This window comes from Dama dama, chromosome 10 (assembly GCF_033118175.1).
Source record: "Dama dama isolate Ldn47 chromosome 10, ASM3311817v1, whole genome shotgun sequence".
Taxonomy (NCBI): Eukaryota; Metazoa; Chordata; class Mammalia; order Artiodactyla; family Cervidae; genus Dama; species Dama dama.
In genome coordinates, this window is record NC_083690.1 from 28,294,345 (window position 1) to 28,314,713 (window position 20,369).

General features: G+C 56.7%; 2 protein-coding genes across 4 annotated transcripts; both read left to right on the forward strand.

Moving 5' to 3' along the window:
• The first annotated feature begins 4,933 nt into the window (after window positions 1-4,933).
• On the forward strand, window positions 4,934-11,989 carry ARMC5 (armadillo repeat containing 5). Its single transcript, XM_061153306.1, has 6 exons — window positions 4,934-5,654; window positions 7,678-7,785; window positions 7,900-8,686; window positions 9,569-10,065; window positions 10,674-10,806; window positions 10,907-11,989. Exons 1-6 carry the CDS (start codon window positions 5,177-5,179, stop codon window positions 11,724-11,726), a joined length of 2,823 nt encoding a protein of 940 aa, XP_061009289.1. The 5' UTR covers window positions 4,934-5,176; the 3' UTR covers window positions 11,727-11,989.
• On the forward strand, window positions 10,708-20,369 carry TGFB1I1 (transforming growth factor beta 1 induced transcript 1). Of its 3 annotated transcripts, none has more exons than XM_061153310.1 (11): window positions 10,708-10,806; window positions 15,639-15,739; window positions 15,864-15,916; window positions 16,011-16,153; window positions 16,427-16,514; window positions 16,631-16,736; window positions 16,853-17,047; window positions 18,464-18,637; window positions 18,902-18,983; window positions 19,299-19,447; window positions 19,674-20,369. In XM_061153310.1, exons 2-11 carry the CDS (start codon window positions 15,677-15,679, stop codon window positions 19,938-19,940), a joined length of 1,320 nt encoding a protein of 439 aa, XP_061009293.1. In that variant the 5' UTR covers window positions 10,708-10,806; window positions 15,639-15,676; the 3' UTR covers window positions 19,941-20,369. The 3 variants fall into 3 exon arrangements, with proteins under 3 accessions (XP_061009293.1, XP_061009291.1, XP_061009292.1); XM_061153308.1 differs by lacking the exon at window positions 10,708-10,806 and adding an exon at window positions 14,255-14,326; XM_061153309.1 differs by lacking the exon at window positions 10,708-10,806 and adding an exon at window positions 14,256-14,326 and having other exon boundaries at window positions 15,578-15,739.

Genomic DNA, 20,369 nt, shown 5'->3' on the forward strand with positions numbered 1-20,369 from the left:
GATGCGGGGACTGAGCAGACGTGGAGTTCCTGTCCTCTAGGAGTGTGACTAGCGAAGGGAGGAGGGAGGGGTTGTGGCTTGGGGCTGCAGTGCTGTTCCCCCATCCCCAGTGCACTCCAAAGCACTTGCCAGCCACTGTTAAGCTTCTAGGTGGGCGGGACTCTAGATGCCAGCCTATGGCACACCCAATACATAGCACCAGCCTCTGTACCACCCATCAGGCTCAGAGGTGGAACCCGGGTCCCAGGACTGAATGAGATCAGAGACAGAACTGGATGGAGTCCAGGTTCATGTCCAGAACTAAGCAGAAGCAGAGCCAGCCCAGGGGAAATGGTATTACTGACTCCCCCTCCCTCTGAGCCCACTGGGTGTCTCCACACTTGCTTGCTTCCCAAAATGGCCCTTCCAGGGATGTCTGCCAGGGGCGATTCACCCCCGGAGGCTCACAGGATCCAATACTTGCCCTCTGACTAAGGCACACTGGTTTGCCTTGCCTTGCTGAATCTGTAAGCTCTGTCCCTACTCCCTCACAGATACGGAAAGGAGTTTCAATATTGGAGGGTGATATCTCAGATGGGGAGACAGAGGATTCAGGGGAGGAGGGAAGAGGAGAAAAAATGACTGGGGGAGGGGGCAAGGGGTGACAGAAAAGAGAAACTGCCTCCACTACATGAAGAGTCTTGGTCACTCATCAAAGTGTAGGGTGGGGATGGTCACCCCCAAATGCATTTCTGTAGCAGTCAGGCAATACAAATGAAACACACTAATTCAGGGATACAGCACGGAGCAGTGTGGACTGTCCATATCCCAGGCAGCCATTACCTGGCCCTGTCAATAGCTGTTGCTGGAGAGAACCAGTGTTGCTGAATTTTCTGATCCTCTCCCCTCTCCCCAGACCCCAAACCAGAAATCTAGATTGTGATGTGAAATCTCCCGATTTAAATGTTGGCTCATGGGGATTCCCTGGCGGTCCAATGATTAGGACTTCCTGCTTTCCCTGCTAAGGGCATGGGTTCGATCCCTGGTCAGGGAACTAAGATCCCTCAAGCTGCACGAGTGTGCACACGTGTACACACACATACACACAAAGTTGGTTCAATAGTGTACACACACACACAAACACACACTGAAGACCAAAACTAACGTGTTTGCCGTCTCTGGCCTGAACACTGGTCACATGCCTGGGCAGTGACACTGCCTCCCTCTGAGCTCAGGGCAGTGAATGCTGAATAAACCCCAGTTCCTGTTTCCAAGGTCGGGTCTGCCTCCCTGCTCCAGGCAAAACCTGTTTCTACAGCTGAAAGGAGATGGAGTGCAGGGCTCCTTACATTAAGGTGAGAACCAGCTTCAGTTGACGGAAAGGGATTTTTGCAAACAGACCCCCCTCCCATGCCCATCTCCACCGTGAACCTCACGACCATCTGCACCTACAATTCTGCAGAGAACAGAATCCAGCTTTGAGGAAGCTGAGGCCCCAAGTCACAAGTAAGAGTATAAACAGGAGCTGATCATGACATACATTTATTGAGTGCTTACTATGGATGTGCCCGGCTCAGGACTCCCGCTCAAACCCTGGCTTGTGCTCTTTGAAATGCTGTCGACAACGGGGAACATTCCAGAACCCTTCCCTTCATCACAGACCCAGATTGAGGAGACAAGTGGCATCCATTAGATGCACCTTCATGAAGCCTCTTAGACTCGCTGAAGGTGACGCCCTTTCTCCAGCATCGGCACTGGGTTAGATCCATCTCCTTCATGACACCACGCTACCCCGGGGCTGGGGCTGTCTCACTCATTTCTGTAACCTTCAGGAGGAGGCAAAAAGTGCACTGGTGTGATGCCTGCAGACTAACACCCCCAGTGACAGGGTGCTCGGCTGGAAGCAGAGCTGTCACCGGAGTTATCTCTTTGACCCATGTGTTTCCAAGTCGGTGATCCCATGGGAGCTTACTACCATCCTGGGAGGCAACCATCATCCTCGGTTTTACAGATGAAGAAACTGAAGCTCAGAAGAGGCAGACCTGTCCCAGGTCATGCAGTTAGGGGAGATACTCTGTGCTAGCAGCTCACATCCCTCCCCTTTGGCCCTTATTCTCTGTGGTACAGCTCTAGATGCACCAAGCTGGTAAGAGGCAAGATTTCAGGACAAGGCACCAGAGGCGTGAGTCTCATGATTCCTTGGGGCAGGCACTAGGCCTCCCCCAACCTCAAAAGGACTATATTCTGTGCCCCTCCCAGGAACACAACCGGCTACAGGGAGAGCAGAGGCTCACAGCTTAGCCTCTGCTCTGGGCACACATTGTGCAGTGCTTCAGGAAGCCTCCCTCAGGCTCCCATAGACTGTTTTTACCAACAGAAACAGGCTTGTTTACACAGGCAGCCCACCCGTGCTGGTCAGACTACAGTGCTGTGTCCAGTCCCCCGTGTCTGGGCACTCTAAATTGTCACCATTTTCTCCTCTTTGAGGGATCAGAGAAAGAACCTGGGAAACCTTCGAGGGAAAAGGCTAAAGGAGAGGAAGGGATAGATGACCAACCTCTGGTCTTTTGCCACCGCCTAGAAATGCCACCAGGCTTCCTGGTCTGTTGCTTTGGTCCTGGGCCCCAGCAGCTTCACCTTGTAGACAGTTGTCTTTCAAAGAGATCATATACCCCAGAGTTCACCTAGTGGTCCCCAGTTCAACCTCTCTGAGCCGTGTGCTAGGACACACCTTTCCTTATAGTCCCCTCTGGAGGTGAGGCCCTCCCCGACCTCCTCCTTCTCCACTGTCTTCCTCATGGGGGTTTGCCTGGCATCTGGCCCAATTCTCCTGGGCTGAGGAAGCCACAGCTCCTGTGTAATGCACCCCCTCACTCCCTGGACCTGTGAAGGGATCTGCTCAGCAGGTGCGAAAGGTGCTTTGCATCTTAAAGCAACCTGGCCAGTTTATTCCATCCCCAAACTCTCCCTCCAGCTGGAGTCCCATCTCCAGGGCCTCTGAGAACATGCCCAACCCCACTTTTCTGTCCCAATTCCTCCAGCCTGGGCTTCCCCGATTCAGCCCACAAATCATCAGCCCCAGAGGAGCAGAAGAGGCTTGCTGAGAAATTCTGGTCCCCTCAGTCTCCTGAAGGGTTGCACCAAAGTCAGAGCTGAAGTTTGGGCTGCAACTTAAGCCAGGGGTGTCGGCAGTGCTGGTGCCGGCCCAGGTCGGGAGCTGGGGGCAAAGGCCTTGCCACTCTGCCGGCAGACGGCAGGCTTCTCTCCGCGGTGCGCCCCCTGGTGAATGAGCAGGTGAGAGCTCTGGCGGAAGCTCCTGTCACGCTGGCTCAAAGCCTAAGGTTTCTGGTCCGGGAGTGTTGGTGCGGCAGCAGATTTGAACTGTCTACAAAACTCTTGCTGCAGCTGAGTTTGGTGCACTTATTTTTTGCCTGTGTGCGAGCACTGTGTTTAAGAAGCTTGGAGCTGTGGGAGAAGGTTTTGTCACATTCTGGGTAGGCGTGGGGTCGTTCGCCCACGTGGACTTGCTGGTGCTTGGTGAACTGGGTGCGCTTCCTTAAAGCCATAGCCACACTCAGGACACTTGAAGGGTCACTCTCCACTGTGGGTGAGTTGGTGCTTTAGGCAGTCGGAGCTGTAGGTGAAGTTCTTGCTCCTCCACCATGTGCGATCGCTGGTGCTTGAGCAGATAAGAGCTGCACCCAAAGCGGTCACCACACCAGACACAGAGGTGGGGCTTCTCACCGGTGTGGGAGCGCTGGTGCTGCGCCAGGTTGGAGCTGAGGCTGAAGCGCTTGCCGCAGTCCCCCGCAGCTGTAGGGCTTCTCCCCCGTGCGCGTGCGCTGGTGCTGGATCAGGTTGAAGCTAACACAAGAAGTCTTGCCACACTCGGCACAAATGTCAGGCTTCTCACCCATGTGTCCCCGCCGGTGTCCGAGCTGCGGCCAATAATAGGCTCCTCGCACTCCAGACACTTGTGAGGTCGGAGGCCTGAGTGAGAACGACGGTGTCGCGTGAGGTTAGAGCTCAGGCTGAAGCAACAGTCACACTGGGGACAGGGGGACGGTTTCTCGCCGGTGTGTACCCCGTGCTGCTTAACCAGATCTGAGCCCCGTCGGAAGTTTTTACTACACTGGGGACAGCAGTAGGGTTTGCCACCGCCGTGGCTGCTTTGGTGATGATTGAGATCGGGGAGGTAGGCTGCAGTCAATTCACACTGCTGGCACTCGAAGGCTCCACGGACCGCAGGAGAGTTGGTCTTGGCAAGAGTTTCTCCCTCCCCAGGGCCAGAGACTGGCCTACATAGGTACCCAGGCCCAGCATCATTTCCCAGGCGGCCGACTGCTCCGGCGACACCAAGGGCCGCTTGTGTTGAAACACACTCCGCAAACAAAGGCGGGCCTTGGGATTTCCTGGGATCCAGACAACCGGTTCCCCCGCTGCTCGGCGCCGTCAGAGTCCTCCCTTGCCGTTTCTGGAGCTCGCGACTCCAGCCGGAAGAGCATCCCGTTTCCTAGATACCAACCGCTCAACTGACAAGCACAACCAGAGCTGAAGACTCTCGGGACCCAGGAATCCAGCACCGGAAACGGAAATGTCCACTAGCTCGTGCCATTCTAGGAAGTGGCAGCGAACGGTCTTTGTGGGTTTAACCCTCTCGTTCACCTGGTGGAGCAACTACTCCTATCTGCAGCCGCTATCAGGAACTTGACACTTTCCTCCGCTCGAGGTTCTGAGTCCATCAGCGCAGACTTCAATGCCCCGGCCACCGCTAGGGGGCGGCAAAGCGAGCTGTCGTTGCCAAGAACACGCTGGGGGCGGAGTAGACACGTCACCTGGAGTAGCACCCTGCCGAGACTCCAAGGTCGGAGGTACCGGTCCACCTGAGGCCCTTTAGAGTTTCCCATCCATCCTAAGCTAGGCGTGTTAAACTTGGCGCAGACTACATATCCCAGCATGCACCGCACGCGCCTCTAGAGCTCTCACAATGATTAAATAACCACTACTCTCAACATTTTTTCTGCGACTGTGCAAGTCAGAGCACCAGGATCGAGAACTACAACTTCCGACCTGCAGAACAGCGGCGGCGCTATTTAAAAAGCGTCAGAGAGGCGGTGCTGGCCACGCCCCTCTTTTCCAGTTCCGCTCCCTTGGATGAGCTGCGAGGAGAGGGGCGGAGCCTTAGGCCTGAGCCAAGATGGCGGCTGCGAAGTCAACCCCCACGGACTCGCTCTCGTTCTGCCTCGCGCAGCTCACGGCGGCGGCCGGGGAGGGTCTAGGTGGGGGAAAGGACACAGCTACCAACGAGACACCCTTGGGCCGTGCGCTCTTAGCCCTCCGTACGCGCCACGTCAAGGCAGCCGGGGGAATAGAGCGCTTCCGGGCACGCGGCGGGCTCCGCCCCCTTCTCGCGCTGCTACGGCGAGCGGCTGCAGCGGGCCCCGCCCCGTCCCAGGCTGGCGCAGGCTCCGCCCCCTCGTCGGTCGAGTCAGCGGCTTCTTCTGGCCCCTCCCCTTCGCCGGGCTCCGCCCCCTCTGCTGCGTCGCCAGCGACACCCTCGCCACCAGCGCGCCTGCGCAAGACGCTGGACTTGGCGCTCAGCATCCTGGCCAACTGCTGTACGGAAGGGGCGTGCCGGGCTGAAGTGCGCAGACTCGGAGGCATTCTCCCGTTGGGTAAGTGCTCCGCCCTCACTTCCTAGAAGGTTTCCACCCATACCTCTGTGTGGGCCTGGGCGGAGTCTCGAGTTCTTTGTGCTGCAACCTGAAAGATTGTGTTTTAGGACGGCGCAGCGCCCTCTGTTTTCTTGTTGTCGAGACCCGTGACGTCACTTCGCTTTCTAGAAATGATATGCTAGCCCTACTAGATCTGATAATTACAGCTAATTACCTGGGTATTGATTGAGGATCACCTCTCTCGCATCTGGGCTAGTGGAGGCCAAAGGGTTATTTGGTGACTTTGAAATGATTCTTAGTCTTCATTTATGTTCCTAGCAGGCACTCAGTGCCTGCAGTGTCTAGCCTTGTGCAGAGCTCTGAAATCCCATTTGATGAGCTAGATGTTAGGTGTAGTGCTTCAGAAAGTGGGCTCTGCAGTCAGCTAGACCCATCAGAGGATTGCAAAATGAGGTAATAATAACTACCTTAAAAAATTGGAATAGGGAGAAAATAAAATACAAAGAAGGAGCACAGATACTCCAAGTATGAACTGGGTACTGCCAGTTATTAAAAACTAGCAAAATAAGAACAAATTCTGGGAAATCCCTGGTGGTCTAATGGTTAGGACTTGGTGCTTTCACTGCTGGGACCCAGGTTCTATACCTGGTCAGGGAACTGCAAGCCTCCAGGCCCAGCCAGAAAAACTAGAACAAACCCTAAGCCAGTGTTATAACTAAAAATGGAATGTAACCTTTAAAATTTGGGAATCACTATACTGTACATCTGTAACTTATACAGTGGTGCTTCTTAGGTGGCTCAGTGGTAAAGAATCTGCCTGCCAATGCAGGAGATGTGTGTTCAATCCCTAGGCCTGGAAGATCCCCTGGAGGAGGAAATGGCAACCCACTCCAGTATTCTTGGCTGGAAAATCCCATGCACAGAGGAGCCTGGCAGGCTGCAGTCCCTGGGGTCACAAGGAGTCAGACATGACTGAGCAACAGAGCATGCAACTTATATAATATTGTGCATTGTCTACATTTCAGTTTTTCCAATGAGAACAAACTCAGAAGATAGCAAGCTTTTCTGTTTACTAGCTAAATTGGCACCTTCTAGTGGCAACATTGTGAACACAGCGTTCTTCATTGCCTGCTAGCTATAAACTTAGGCCTATTTTTGTGAAATCTTTATTTTTTTGATAACATAAAACATTATTTTCAGTTTTCATAAAATGTATCTGGACCATAATGTATTTGACAAGAGGCCTGCACATTAAGTCCTCAAAATATAAGTTTTGTTGTTAGTGTATAAACCCCATCATTGATTCACTGTTCTGTACTTTAAATATCTCCTGAATCCATCCCGCTGCTTTGCCTTTTTCCATCACATGCTCAGAGACTGTGCTGGGCTGTGCTGGTATCTGGGTCAACCCATCTTCTTACTATTGTGACAGCTTCTGGGTTGCTCCCTCTGCTTTACTGTTTTCCCCTGTAATCCATTCTCATGACTGCCAATTTATATCATGTCATGTCCATTCTTAGAACCCTGTATGGCTCCCAGTGCCCTCACATTCAAGTCCTCATTTCTTGACCTGATAAGGCCCTTTGTGAAGTCACAGCATAAACACTAGATCTCACTTCTGGGCCTTTGCAAGGGGTGCTACCAAACCCGAAATGCCCTATAACACTCCCATCCACCATCCACCTAGCAAACACCTACCTATTGAACCTTCCAGATCCCGCAAGTGTTAGGCCTATTCTGGAGGCCTTCCCTGACTCTCTGAGGCCACATTCTTTTTTTTTTTTTTTTTGATTTTAATTGGAGGCTCATTACTTTACAATATTGTAGTGGCTTTTGACATACATTGACATGAATCAGCCATGGATGTACATGCGTCCCCCATCCTGAACCCACCTCCCTCCCCATCCCATCCCTCAGGGTCATCCCAGGCCCTGAGCACCCTATCCTGAGGCCACATTCTTGAGGTGATTAACAAGAGAGACAAGAAGGGGTAGAACCCTCAAGAGGCCAAACTCTCTCGCAGTGACTATTCTTCAGTGTGTGAAGACAGACAGCATCCAGAACCGAACTGCCCGTGCTCTGGGGAACTTAGCCATGGAACCTGAGAGCTGCGGGGACATCCACTCTGCTGGTGAGTGGGCTTTGAGGGTGGAGCCGGCTAGGGCTTGGGGATGAAAGAAGGGGTGGGGGGGGCTGGGGTCTGTCCTCCCTCACCCTCCTTCCCTCCCCCATCCCCCACCCTCAGGTGCTGTTCCCCTGCTCGTGGAGAGCCTGACGGCCTGCCAGGACTCCCAGTGCCGCCAGAGTGTGGTCCGCGCCCTCCGCAACCTGGCGGACTCACCCCAGCACCGCCTGGCCCTGGCCCAGCAGGGAGCAGTGCGCCCACTGGCTGAACTTCTGGCTGCAGCGCCAGATCCTGCGCTGACCTTGGCCTTGGTCCGTGCCCTCCTGGAGCTGAGTCGAGGCTGCTCCCGGGCCTGTGCTGAGCAGCTCAGTCTGGGTGGGGGACTCGGCCCACTGGTTGGCCTGGCCTCCCATCCCAAAAGAGCCGTGCGTGAGGCCACCATCTTGATCCTCGCCAACCTGTGTGCCCAGGGCCTGGTGCGGCCTGCCCTGGGGAATGCTGGGGGCGTGGAGGTGCTGTTGGGTGAACTCCGGCGGCGCCGGGGCCTCAACGGGGCAAGCCCAGCCTCCCAGCAGCCCCTGGTGCGGGCCGTGTGTCTGCTGTGCCGGGAGGCTATCAACCGGGCCCGGCTGCGAGATGCTGGGGGCTTGGAGCTGTTGATGGGCTTGCTGCGGGATCCCCGTGCCAGCGCCTGGCACCCTCGTGTGGTGGCTGCCCTCGTGGGCTTCCTGTATGATACAGGGGCCCTGGGCCGGCTTCAGGCTCTGGGATTGGTACCTCTCCTGGCCGGGCAGCTGTGTGGTGAGGCTGGCGATGAGGAAGAAGAGGGAAGAGAAGCTGCTTCCTGGGACTTCCCTGAGGAGAGGACCCCCGAGCGGGCAGAGCCCGGAAGCTTCCGAAGCCTCCAGTGAGTTCCCACCTGATGCTGTGGGGTGGGGCCTCTTCACTACCCTCACTCACCCGGCCCCCACCCATTCTGTCTTCGTAAGACTTTGATTCTGACTCCTAATTCCTTGTTCTCACTGAACATGACTGCCTTCCAGACTCCAAATACACCTCTTCTCTCTTGGAGCCACCTTTGTTTGACCTTGGCTCTTTGCTGGTGGCACAGTGGTAAACAACCCACCTGCCAATGCAAGAGATGCAAGAGACCCGGCTTCAGACCCCAGGTCAGGAAGATCCCCTGGAGGAGGGCATGGCCACCCACTCCAGTATTCTCACCTGGAGAATCCCATGGACAGAGGAACCTGGCAGGCTATGGCCCATAGTGTCGCAGAGTCAGACATGACTGAAGGGACTTAGCCTGTGTGCGTGTTTGCGTGCGTGCGTGCGTGCGTGCGTGCGTGCGGGCAGGGCCTCTGGTTACTGTTACCTGTGCCCAGGGCACTCCTCCTCTGAGATGCCTTGATTAGATCTTACTTTCATGGGGACTTGATTTGAAATGTCAGCTCTTTCCTTACCACCTTCCCCTCCCCCACCCCTCCGTGTCTCGGTTCCCTTTTCATTTTCTCCACAAGTATCACTTCACACCGCTGAATAGAAACTCTAGAAGGTCATGACCTTTTTTTGCTGATGCTTCTCGGTAGTACCTGAAGCGCACTCAGCATGCAGGAGGCAATAGGCAGTGGGGAATTGCTGAATGGGGGTGGGTGGGTGTTGGGATTCCCTCCCTTTTTCCCCTGTCCCCCTCAGGCTGTCTCCTTTTGCCTCAGTCCCCTCTGGAGGACTGATCTTTAGACCTGCTCCCTCCCCTCGGCTCCGGGTTCCAAGTCCTTTCTCACCTCTGCAGGTCCTGGCTGATCTCCGAGGGCTATGCCGCAGGCCCGGGAGACATCTCTCCCGACTGGTCCCCGGAGTGCTGTCCGCCGCCGCCAGAACCGGTCGATCTGACCAGCCCCACGTCGCTGCGGACGCCCCGCGCCCTGCGCCCGCCCGGCCGCAGCCCCACCGCCTCTGCCGCCGAGGAGCCCTGGGGCCGCGAGGGGCCGGCGCTGCTGCTGCTGTCGCGCTTCTCCCAGGCTCCCGACCCCAGCGGGGCGCTGGTGACCGGCCCGGCCCTGTGCGGCCTGCTGGCCTACGTGACGGGCGCTCCGGGCCCGCCGAGCCCCCGCGCGCTGCGCATCCTGGCGCGGCTCACCTGCAACCCCGCCTGCCTCGAGGCCTTCGTGCGCAGCTACGGGGCGGCGCTGCTGCGTGCCTGGCTGGTGCTCGGCGTCGCCCCCGACGACTGGCCCGCGCTGCGCACCCGGCAGGCTCGCCGCAGCCAGCACCAGCACCGGGAGCTGGGTGGGTCCTGCGCCCCTCACCCTTCCCCTCCCACTGCACCTCGCCCACTCTCTTCACCTCCATCCCTGCGAACTACCTCAGCCACCAGTTGGTGGCCGAGAAGGACTCCCTTCTCCTCCATTGTCCTCACACACAGCTCTTCAACCTCTGACTGTATCTTGGGGCCCAGGGACCCCAGCACCAGGTTTGGCCTGAACAGCTTAGAATCTGCCTCTTCTTCCCCAGTCTCTTCTCATTTCCCCGTATTCCTAACTTCTGCACTGTCCTTGACTCCACTGGGCACACTGATGTGAACTGCGGCTCAGGCATCACATCCTCCCAGGCTCACGTCCTCCCAAAGCCCCCTTCCAACCCTGTCAGGGACTGTCCAGTCTTCTGTGCCCTGTTTTAGCCCCCGAGGGCCCAGAGTCATTCCCTAACCACCCCACTTCCTATTCTGGCCCTTAACCTTCCAGTTCCTGGTGTTGGGTTGCCATCCCTCTGGGGCCTGTGGTTGTCATCCTCTGCCTTGCCCTGAGGTCACCCCCTCCTTCCTCCCAGGGGCCTCTCTTGCCCACCCCCAGCCCCACCCCAGCTCCCAACCTGACCTGCTCTGCCCACCCCTGCAGGTGAGATGCTGCTGCAGAACCTAACAGTGCAAGCCGAGTCGCCCTTCGGAGTGGGGGCCCTCACCCACCTGCTGCTCTCTGGGAGCCCGGAGGACCGTGTGGCCTGCGCCCTGACCCTGCCCTTCATCTGTCGGTGAGGGAGACGTGGGTACCTCGCGGGGGCGGGCTCAAGATTGCTGTTCTCCAGCCCCGCCCTTTTCCACCTTCTGAAAGATTCTCTTTTCCCCTCAAAGGAAGCCCTCTCTGTGGCGCCGGCTCCTTCTGGACCAGGGCGGCCTCCGGCTCCTCCTCTCGGCGCTCACCCGGCCCGCTCCGCACCCGCTCTTCCTCTTTTTCGCTGCAGACTCCCTTTCCTGCCTCCAAGGCCTGGTGTCTCCCACAGGGAGCCCAGCCGACCTACCTGCAATCCCCTTGGACCTAGACCCGCCCTCCCCTTGCCTCTATGAACCTCTGCTGGGCCCAGCCCCCATGCCAGCCCCCGACCTCCACTTCCTGCTGGACTCAGGCCTCCGGCTCCCTGCCCAGCGAGCCGCCTCAGCCACCGCCTCCCCTTTCTTCCGGGCCCTGCTGGCTGGCAGCTTTGCCGAAGCCCAGATGGACCTAGTGCCCCTCCGAGGCCTGTCGCCCAGCGCGGCCTGGCCCATCCTGCATCACCTGCATGGCTGCCGGGGCTGTGGGGCCGCCCTGGGGCCTGTCCCTCCGCCAGGCCAGCCCCTGCTGGGCTCTGAGGCTGAGGAGGCCCTGGAGGCCGCTGGCCGTTTCCTGCTGCCAGGGCTGGAGGAGGAGCTGGAAGAAGCCGTGGGCCGCATCCACCTGGGACCCCAGGGTGGCCCAGAGTCTGTGGGGGAGGTGTTCCGCCTGGGCCGGCCGCGGCTGGCTGCCCACTGCGCGCGCTGGACCCTGGGGCCGGAGCAGTGCCCCCGGAAGCGGGCCCTGGCTCTGGTGGGGCTTGTGGAAGCAGCTGGCGAGGAGGCCGGGCCCCTGACCGAGGCCTTACTGGCTGTGGTGATGGGGGTGGAGTCGGGGGGCAAGGGTCCCAGCCTAGACTGTTGATGTATCCTGGGAGGAGACCCAGGGATAAGTTAGCTAGGAGAAGGTCTCTCTCGATGGGAGGAGGCTGAGCAGAAAAACTCACCGTCACGGGCCCGTGAAAGGATGGACCTGGAGCCCTGGGTGATGGTCTGAAGACTCAGGAGTGAGAAGCCAAGGCCAGGGTCTGGGCATGGGGCCCTCGAGATGGAGAACAGCTCAGGGCCCCAGGAACCTGGCCTGGCCCAGCTTTATGGAGTTGGAATTAAAAGCTTTGGAGTCGGCTCCCCCTGTTGTGTGGTGTCTGCTTCCTTTCCTGCGGGAGTACCCGCACCTCTTAACCCATGCAGCAGGGTTGTGTCCAGGTGTCTATCTCAGTGGCCTTGTCTGGTGGCTCAGGGGTAAAGAACCTGCCTGCTCATGCAGGAGACACAGGTTCAATCCTGGGGTCTGGAAGATCCCCTGGAGAAGGAAATGAGAACCCACTCCAGTATTCTTGCCTGGGAAATCCCATGGACAGAGGACCCTGGTGGAGCTCGTAGAGAGGACATGATTTAGCAGTTAAACAACAACAACTGTGTCTCAGTACAGGCCAACCTTGGCGTTCAGGAGTTTAATAAGTAACTGTGCAGGTTCCTGGAGCCCCTGGATATGCTGCAGTTGCCAGGCTGCTCCTGAGGATGTGGTTTTGGGCCCCAAGGGAAGCCTGCTTCCTGCTCAGGCTACTTCATTGCTCAGGCAGCCACCCAGCTGGATACAGACCCTGATCCCGGCTGAGGGGATGTGTGGGTGGGGATGGATGTCCAAGACCTTGGCACTATCGTTTCATCACCCATCACCCATCATGGACCTTCTGTCTCTGGGTCCATTTTCGTCTCTTGGACCAAGTGTCCTGCTGTTTTTCTGAGAGAAGACCTATTGTGTTCTTCAAGTCCCTGAGGCCACTGGTCACGCCCAGAGGGAGCTGGAGCCCTAGGCTGACATTGCTTTGGTTGCCCCGGCCTGGTCTCCATAAGCCTGGCTCCCAGATCATTGACCACTTAGGTGGCAGCCTGACTTTGAGGACAGGGCCTGGACTGGGGCCGTCCACTAACTTATGGGAAGCCAAGGGGGCCCCTTGCTGCCTCTGAGAGTATCCACATCTCTGTTCTCAGGATGTCCTTTACAACCATGCAGAGTTTGTTTTTTTTTTTTTTTTTTAATGGAATATATAAATATTTATGTAAGGACTTACTCATTTCTCTCTCCAGCTTTTTTTTCTTCCTTTTTGGCTGCATGGCATGGCTCGTGGGATCTCAGTTCCCTGACGAGGGGTCCAATCTGTGCCCCCTGCAGCGGAAGCTTGGAGTCCTAACCACTGGACCACCAGGGAATTCCCCAGAAAACTTTTTTAAAAGTACTGATGCCCAGGCCCTTTCTAACTGAATTGGACTGAGGGGAGAGTGCCTTAGGCATCAGTATTTTTTAAATTTCTTTTTAATTAGTGGATAATTGCTTTACAATGCTGTGTTGGTTTCTGCTGTATAACAATGCTTATCAGCCATAAGGATACATATGTCCTCTCCTTCCCAGCGGAGCCCCCTCACTCTGCATCAGTATTTTTTTAAAAAGCCCCTGAGTTGCCATTTCTGTGCTCACTTCTCGACCTGTGTCTGAGTTGAGACCCACAGTCTGTCTGCAGCACTGCTGTGTCCGCCCACACCTATCTCTAGAGTTTCTCATTTCCAACTTGATTTCTCAGTCAAGGGGAAGCCTCTTGTTCCTTTGTGGCCAGAATCTGTGTCTTGCTTTCTTCTCTATATTCATCAGTATCTTGGGAAAGGGCTCTTGGGGGACAGGTCTGGGTCACCTCGGTGCAGGGGACAGCTGGCTGAGGTCTAGCTGCCTGGAAGCATTTCTCCTGAGTCTGCGTGGGAGTTGGGCCTCAGGTTCTGTTTACCTGTGTCTGTATGTCTGTTTCCAACTATGGCTGACAGTCTGTGGATGGGATCATCATCTCTGTCTCAGAGATTTCTTTGTATCCAGTTTGTGTGCCTTTGGGGACCTCTGTTTATGTCATTGTCACAGTCTCTTAGGGAAGATTTCTGAACCTGGGACCTGACAGATCCTTAGAACATCACCACTGCCTCCAACTCCAAAATTCTGTCTAGAGCAATCCTCTGGGAATAGCAGGGGGTGGGAGACAAGCTCTGTCTAGGACTCAAGGTACTAACTTTGGGGATGGGGGCAGGTGGGCTTGGGGGCCTCAGTCTAAGAGTCTCCCTGAGCAGAGGATCCCGGGCTTTTCCTGGAGGAGCCACTTCTCTTACTCTGACTCTGGCCGCCTGGGGCTCCCTGCAGCTGAGGCCAAGGCTGGGGTGTGGCCGTCTGCGCAGCAGGCAGGCGGGCTGGGCCTGGGTGGGCCGGGGCCCTCCCTCCCTTACAGGCCCCCACCCCGGGTTCTCCCGTTCTCCCCCCCCCCCCCGCCCCCCCAACAGCCTTATCCCAGCGGGTCCCGGCTTCCTTACATGGTCACGGCTGGGCCTCCAGCTCCCGGACGTCCCCCGCCCCCCGCCCCCACCGGACACGGCCCCCGCCCTGCTCGCCCCGCGCGGTCTGCCCGCGCCCCGTCATGGAGGACCTGGGTGAGTGGGGTCCGGGTCCCCTTGTCCCCAAGCCCCTCACCACTGCCTGGACCCGCTTCCCCATCCTGGGGCCCCCTCGCACTCCCGGCATCGCCCCATCCCTGCCTCCCGGTCTTCTCGCTTCTGGTCTCTGCCGGCGCCTCCTTTCCGACTCCACGTCCCCCTTCCTGCCGCTCCCTTCCTGCCTTTGCCAGACTGGTCGCTCCCTCCCTTCTTCCTTCACTTCGCTCCCCCGTCGCTGGCTGCAAACGGATGGGCAGGGAGGTGCAGCGCCCGCGGACGCCTGGGTTCAGGAGCTCTGGGAAGGGAGGAGTTAAAAGGACCTTGGGTCCAGGGACTGGGAAAGTAATCGGGAAGGGAGACTATGACAGTAAGTTCTGGAGAAGAAAATAGGCTTGCCCTAGGGTTTGGGGAAGGAAAGAGTTAAGGGCCCTTTAGTATGGTAGGGTCAGGTCCTTGGGGCAGAAAGTAAAGATAATAGATGGGTGCTGAGATGCCAGGGAGAGTCCAAGGGTTCCATCAAGGCGCTCAGGGATGCAGAGTAAAGGGGCAGGGACTTTAAATCTGGAAGGTAAAGAGTTCAAAGATTCTGGATCTGGGATGGAGAGGGGGAGAGTTGGGTTGTGTGCTTTGGGGGGTGGTGCTGTCTGTCCCTCCGACTTGGGGCAGAGAGAATGACCCACGCATCTCATCCTCCCTGTCCCTTGGAACTGGGGCACGAAGGCTGTGCGCTCTGTGGGAGAGAAGGCGTTCCAGCACCCTGCAGTAGGGGGTGCTGCTCAGAATGACTAACGGGCTCGGGTACTGAAGAATAAACCAATCAGAAAGCAGGTCCCACCAGACTCACCAATGAGGTGCATAGGGCGGAGCCCAGTGGCATCTGAAGGTGGGCCAGGGCTGGGAGGGGCCTGTTTAGGTGTAGGGGGTGTGGCAGAAAGAGGATCCAATCAGAAAGCAGGTGTCAGGAATACAGCCAATTGAGCAATTTGGGGTGGAGCCAAATTTGCCTCCAGTGAAGAGCCAATTTTGACTGTATTACCGAAGATTCAGAGAATTAAAGAGTCAGGTAGATGAGTTTGTAAATAACTCTTAGGGAGAGCCACGTGGGATGTTGTGACCGTAAATAGTCCTTGCTGCCCTTCCACATCTCTGCCATGGTCTGCCTTGTATTTCTTCTGATTCTTGACCTCTACTCTTAATAGTGGCTTCTGTCCTCAAGTACTTAGAACGCTTATTCTCTGATCTCTTAAGGCCCTGTCTCTGCCTTAACCTTGACTTCTCAACCTCTCACCTTGACGGCCTCTCCCTGCAGATGCCCTGCTTTCTGACCTGGAGACCACAACCTCACACATGCCAAGGTCAGGGGCTCTAAAAGAGCGGCCCCCAGAGCCCCTCACGTCTCCTCTGACACAGGTGAGCTCAGATGCTGGGGAGAGGAACAACCACTCGGGCCAGGTTTGGTGAGAGGAAAGGAAACCCAGGCCTGAGTAGGGCAGAGTACAGGCGTATCATCCCATACACATGTCCTTCTCTATAGATGGGGCCTGGGGAATCTTCAGGAGCCTCTGGGGACAAGGACCATCTGTATAGGTGAGAAGACTGGGTATGGGGGGATGGGGTGGCCAATTGAGATTCGGGCTTGTATTCCCCACCCCTGAACCCAAGCTCCCACCCTCTTTCCCAGCACGGTATGCAAGCCTCGGTCCCCGAAGCCTGCAGCCCCTGCCACCCCTCCATTCTCCTCTTCCTGCGGTGTCTTGGGCACGGGGCTCTGTGAGCTAGACAGGTTGCTTCAGGAACTTAATGCTACTCAGTTCAACATAACAGGTACCAGGGTTACTGGGACAGGCCTTGATGGGATGGGGGGCAGGGCAGAGCTGGGCAGAGACTAAGTGGGGTAGCCATTCCCTTCTCCCAGGGGATATTCCCAACCCAAGGATTGAACCGGGGTCTCCTGCCTTGCAGGCGGATTCTTTACTGTCCAAGTCACTAAGGAAGCCCATAGACTTCCCAGGGTAGCAGCTAAAGGGATGTGAGCCTTAACTGGGAAGGAGGCTAGAGCATGGCCCCAGGCCCAGTGCCCTTCTCTCCTCTCTGCAGATGAAATAATGTCTCAGTTCCCATCTAGCAAGGAGACAGCAGGGGAGCAGAAGGAGGACCAGTCTGAGGACAAGAAAAGGCCCAGCCCGTGAGTCTGGCATTGCTGGTAGGGTTGGGAAAAAGGTGGTCAGTTCTGGACGCTGGAGTTATTGGAGGAAGCGTTACCCTGAGACTCTGAGCTGACACAAGTTGTGTTCTTCACAGCCCTCCCAGCCCCTCCCCTGTTCTCCCAAAGCCTTCAGCCACCTCAGCCACCCTGGAGCTAGATAGACTGATGGCCTCACTCTCTGACTTCCGTGTCCAGAACCATGTGAGTCACTCAGGGAGTGGGGGTGGACCACTGTGGATTTATGGCTCTCAACCCATCTGAGACCTTCTCACCTGTGCTGCCTTGCTGACTCAACTCTCCTGTCCTCACTACTGCAGCTTCCAGCCTCAGGGCCCACCCCACCACCATTGCCAAGCTCCGTGAATGAGGACACACCCTCCCCAACAGGGCCCACCAGCAAAGGCAGCCTGGACACCATGCTGGGGCTACTTCAGTCTGACCTCAGCCGCCGTGGCGTTCCCACCCAGGCCAAGGGCCTCTGTGGCTCCTGCAATAAACCCATTGCTGGGCAAGTAAGTGAAGCTCTGCGAGTAAGGGGGCAGAGACCCATGCGTGCCAAGTCACTTCAGTCATGTCCAACTCTTAGTGATCCTATGGACTGTAGCCCACTAGGCTCCTCTGTCCATGGGATTCTCCAAGCAAGTGTACTGGAGTGAGTTGCCATGCCCTCCTCCAGGGGATCTTCCCCACCCAGGAATTGAACCTGCATCTCTTATATCTCCTGCTTTGGCAGACAAGTTCTTTACCACTAGCGCCACCTGGGAAGCCCAGAGACCTATAGACCCATTTCACTTGGAGCCAGTGAGTATTATTGTTATTCATATTTTGTGGATGAGGAAACTGAAGCTCGGAGTCAGACAGCAAGTGAGTGGCAGAGTACGAATTCCAACCCAGGTTTTATTTATTCTAGTCCTACTTGTGCCAGGCATTATGCTAGCTCCTTTACAAACCCCCATGTAATTTTTTAAATTAATCAATTTATTTCATTTCTCGTTGTACTGGGTCTTCATTGCTGTGCGTGGGCTTTCTCTCCTTGCAGAGATTCAGGCTACTGTCTAGTTGTGGTGCGCAAGCTTCTTATTGCAGTAGCTTCTCTTGTTGCAGAACTCTAGGCACAAGAACTGCAGTAGTTGCAGCCCATGGGCTCAGTAGTTGAGGCTCATAGGCTTTAGAGTATGTGCTCAGTCGTTGTGGTGCTCAGGCTTAGTTGCTCCGAGGTATGTGGGATCTTCCTGGAGCAGGGATCAAACCTGTGTCCCCTACATTGGCAGGCAGATTCTTATCCACGGCACCACCGGGGAAGTCCCCTATCTCATTTAATCTTCACAAAAGCCTCATTGGCTCCACCCACCATCTCTTCGGGACCCACAAAGACTGTTTCTCCTCCACCAGTCTGGTTTGGGAGCTCCAGTTCTTGGCTTATTGACTGAGCAGATGTTATCAGCAACTGTGCCCAGTGGCTGATCTAGATCCTCCTGCTAGATAAAGTGCCCTACCGCCATCCATTTTGCTGAGAATTTCCAATCTCAGCAAAACAGGGTGACATTATGAATTTTCTAAGCACTTTCACCTTCATGGGCCCCTTCCTCCATTAAAAAATACATAAATTGCATTTTATGACTATTGGAGTGAAGATGAATACATTAATATGATATATTAAGTCATTTTCTTCTAGCTCATTTTTTTCTTCTAATTTTAAAAGAAATTATAACATGTTTGTGACCTACAAAACATATGGTGGGCCCAAGGTACTGTGCTGGAAGCCAGCTTAAATCTCCATCGCTTTGGGATTGAGTGACTTGGACATTCGATACTTCATCCTGACTTCTCAGAGATTAGATGTGAAAAGTGCCACGTAAACCTTGGCTCACTGGGCATCTGGCAGCCCAACGGCCACTCTGACTCACGCCTCAACCCCCAACTCACAGGTCGTGACGGCGCTTGGCCGTGCTTGGCATCCTGAGCACTTCGTTTGCGGCGGCTGTTCCACCGCCCTGGGAGGCAGCAGCTTCTTCGAGAAGGATGGAGCTCCCTTCTGTCCTGAGTGCTACTTCGAGCGCTTCTCTCCGCGATGTGGCCTCTGCAATCAACCCATCCGACACGTGAGCCCCGCCTGGACCACAAGCCCCGCCTCTGTTTCACCCGAGGAGCTTCATCCACTTACGCATTTCCCATCCCCATCCCAGCCGCTTCCAGGGTTCTCTTCCTCATCTCTTCGGACTCTGCGCTCTTTGATTCCCAAGTTCCTGCTTGGGTCTCCCGCAGCTTCAAGTCATACTTCAAGCCACTCATTTATTGGTTCAGGGTGGAAGGGGAGAGGAAATGGGCGGGGAGGCACGCTGAGTGTTCCCTTTCATTCCCCGCAGAAGATGGTTACTGCCTTGGGCACCCACTGGCACCCGGAGCATTTCTGCTGCGTTAGTTGCGGGGAGCCCTTCGGAGATGAAGGTGACAGCTTGACTCCCATCTTGAAAGTCGCGGGTCCGCTCGACATCCAGCCCCGCTCCCTTTGGGCCCGCCCACTAGGACTTCCGAAATCCTCAGGGGCCTGAATTTTCTCCTGCTCTCTCCTGGCCCCGGCCTATCCCACCTGTGGATTCCCATCCCACTCGCTCCCGCTCTGCCCCCACCCAGACCCTGTCCCTCTCCACCGACTGCGTCCTCTCACTGCGCCGCTTCCGGCCCCCCAGTCTCCGATCTTTGTGGGCTCCCGGTACCACCTCGCACCCTTTTCCTTCCTCCTTACTCTGTTCCCGCTCCTAGGTTTCCACGAGCGGGAGGGCCGCCCCTACTGCCGCCGGGACTTCCTGCAGCTGTTCGCGCCGCGCTGCCAGGGTTGCCAAGGCCCCATTCTGGACAACTACATCTCGGCGCTCAGCGCGCTCTGGCACCCGGACTGTTTCGTCTGCCGGGTGCGCAAATGTGGGGGGGCGGGGCCTTGGAGGGAGGGGCCAATGGGGGCGGGACTAGGAGTCGGGGCGGGACTTTTCAGAGCGGGACCCCTGGGGAGGCGGAGTTTCATGCTTGTTGGCGGTGCGAGGGGCTGCGGAAGTCTCTGGGAGTTATTCAACTCCAAAAGGGAGTTATTTTGTCTGGAGGTTGGCACTGACCCATCCTTTCGCGGTTGCCCTTCCCCAGGAATGTTTCGCGCCCTTCTCGGGAGGCAGCTTTTTCGAGCACGAGGGCCGTCCGCTCTGCGAGAACCATTTCCACGCGCGGCGCGGGTCTCTGTGCGCCACGTGTGGCCTCCCGGTGACCGGCCGATGCGTGTCGGCCCTGGGCCGCCGCTTCCACCCGGACCACTTCACCTGCACCTTCTGCCTGCGCCCGCTCACCAAGGGCTCCTTCCAGGAGCGCGCGGGCAAGCCCTATTGCCAGCCCTGCTTCCTCAAGCTCTTCGGCTGACCGCCTGCCGGGGTCGCCCCTCCGGGAGAGCGCAGCCCCAAAGACCTCGCCCTTACCCCCCCCCCCCCAAAAGATCGGGCTCTCCAGGCCTCAAGGCCTTGCTGTTGGAGCTTGGGGCTCCACCAGCCCGACTTCTTGAGGCCCCACCCCACTGGAGGAACCGGCCCCGAAGGTACTGTACGTTCTTCGTGGGCGAGTTCAGAAAAGGCCCTGCGAACCCTTACGGCCACACGCCTCCCGAAGTGGGTCCGTACACTGACCGATCCCACGTGAGCCCCTCACTTTGTTCCCAGCCTTGAGGGAGCCCCCCGACTGGAGGAGGGCCCTTGCAATTCCCACGAATCCGAGACCAGGCCAAGACGTCCCTCTCCCCGCCCCTCACTGTTCTGTGCACTTTTTTCTACCTACATAAACACACATTCCACGTCA

Coding starts and splice junctions, on each gene's coding strand:
- ARMC5 (XM_061153306.1), top strand. CDS start 5,177: ATGGCGGCTGCGAAGTCAACCCCCACGGACTCGCTCTCGTTCTGCCTC. Junction 5,655..7,677: donor CGGAGGCATTCTCCCGTTGG/GTAAGTGCTCCG, acceptor ACTCTCTCGCAG/TGACTATTCTTCAGTGTGTG. Junction 10,807..10,906: donor ACCCTGCCCTTCATCTGTCG/GTGAGGGAGACG, acceptor TTCCCCTCAAAG/GAAGCCCTCTCTGTGGCGCC.
- TGFB1I1 (XM_061153308.1), top strand. Junction 18,638..18,901: donor GCAATCAACCCATCCGACAC/GTGAGCCCCGCC, acceptor CATTCCCCGCAG/AAGATGGTTACTGCCTTGGG. Junction 19,448..19,673: donor CGGACTGTTTCGTCTGCCGG/GTGCGCAAATGT, acceptor GCCCTTCCCCAG/GAATGTTTCGCGCCCTTCTC.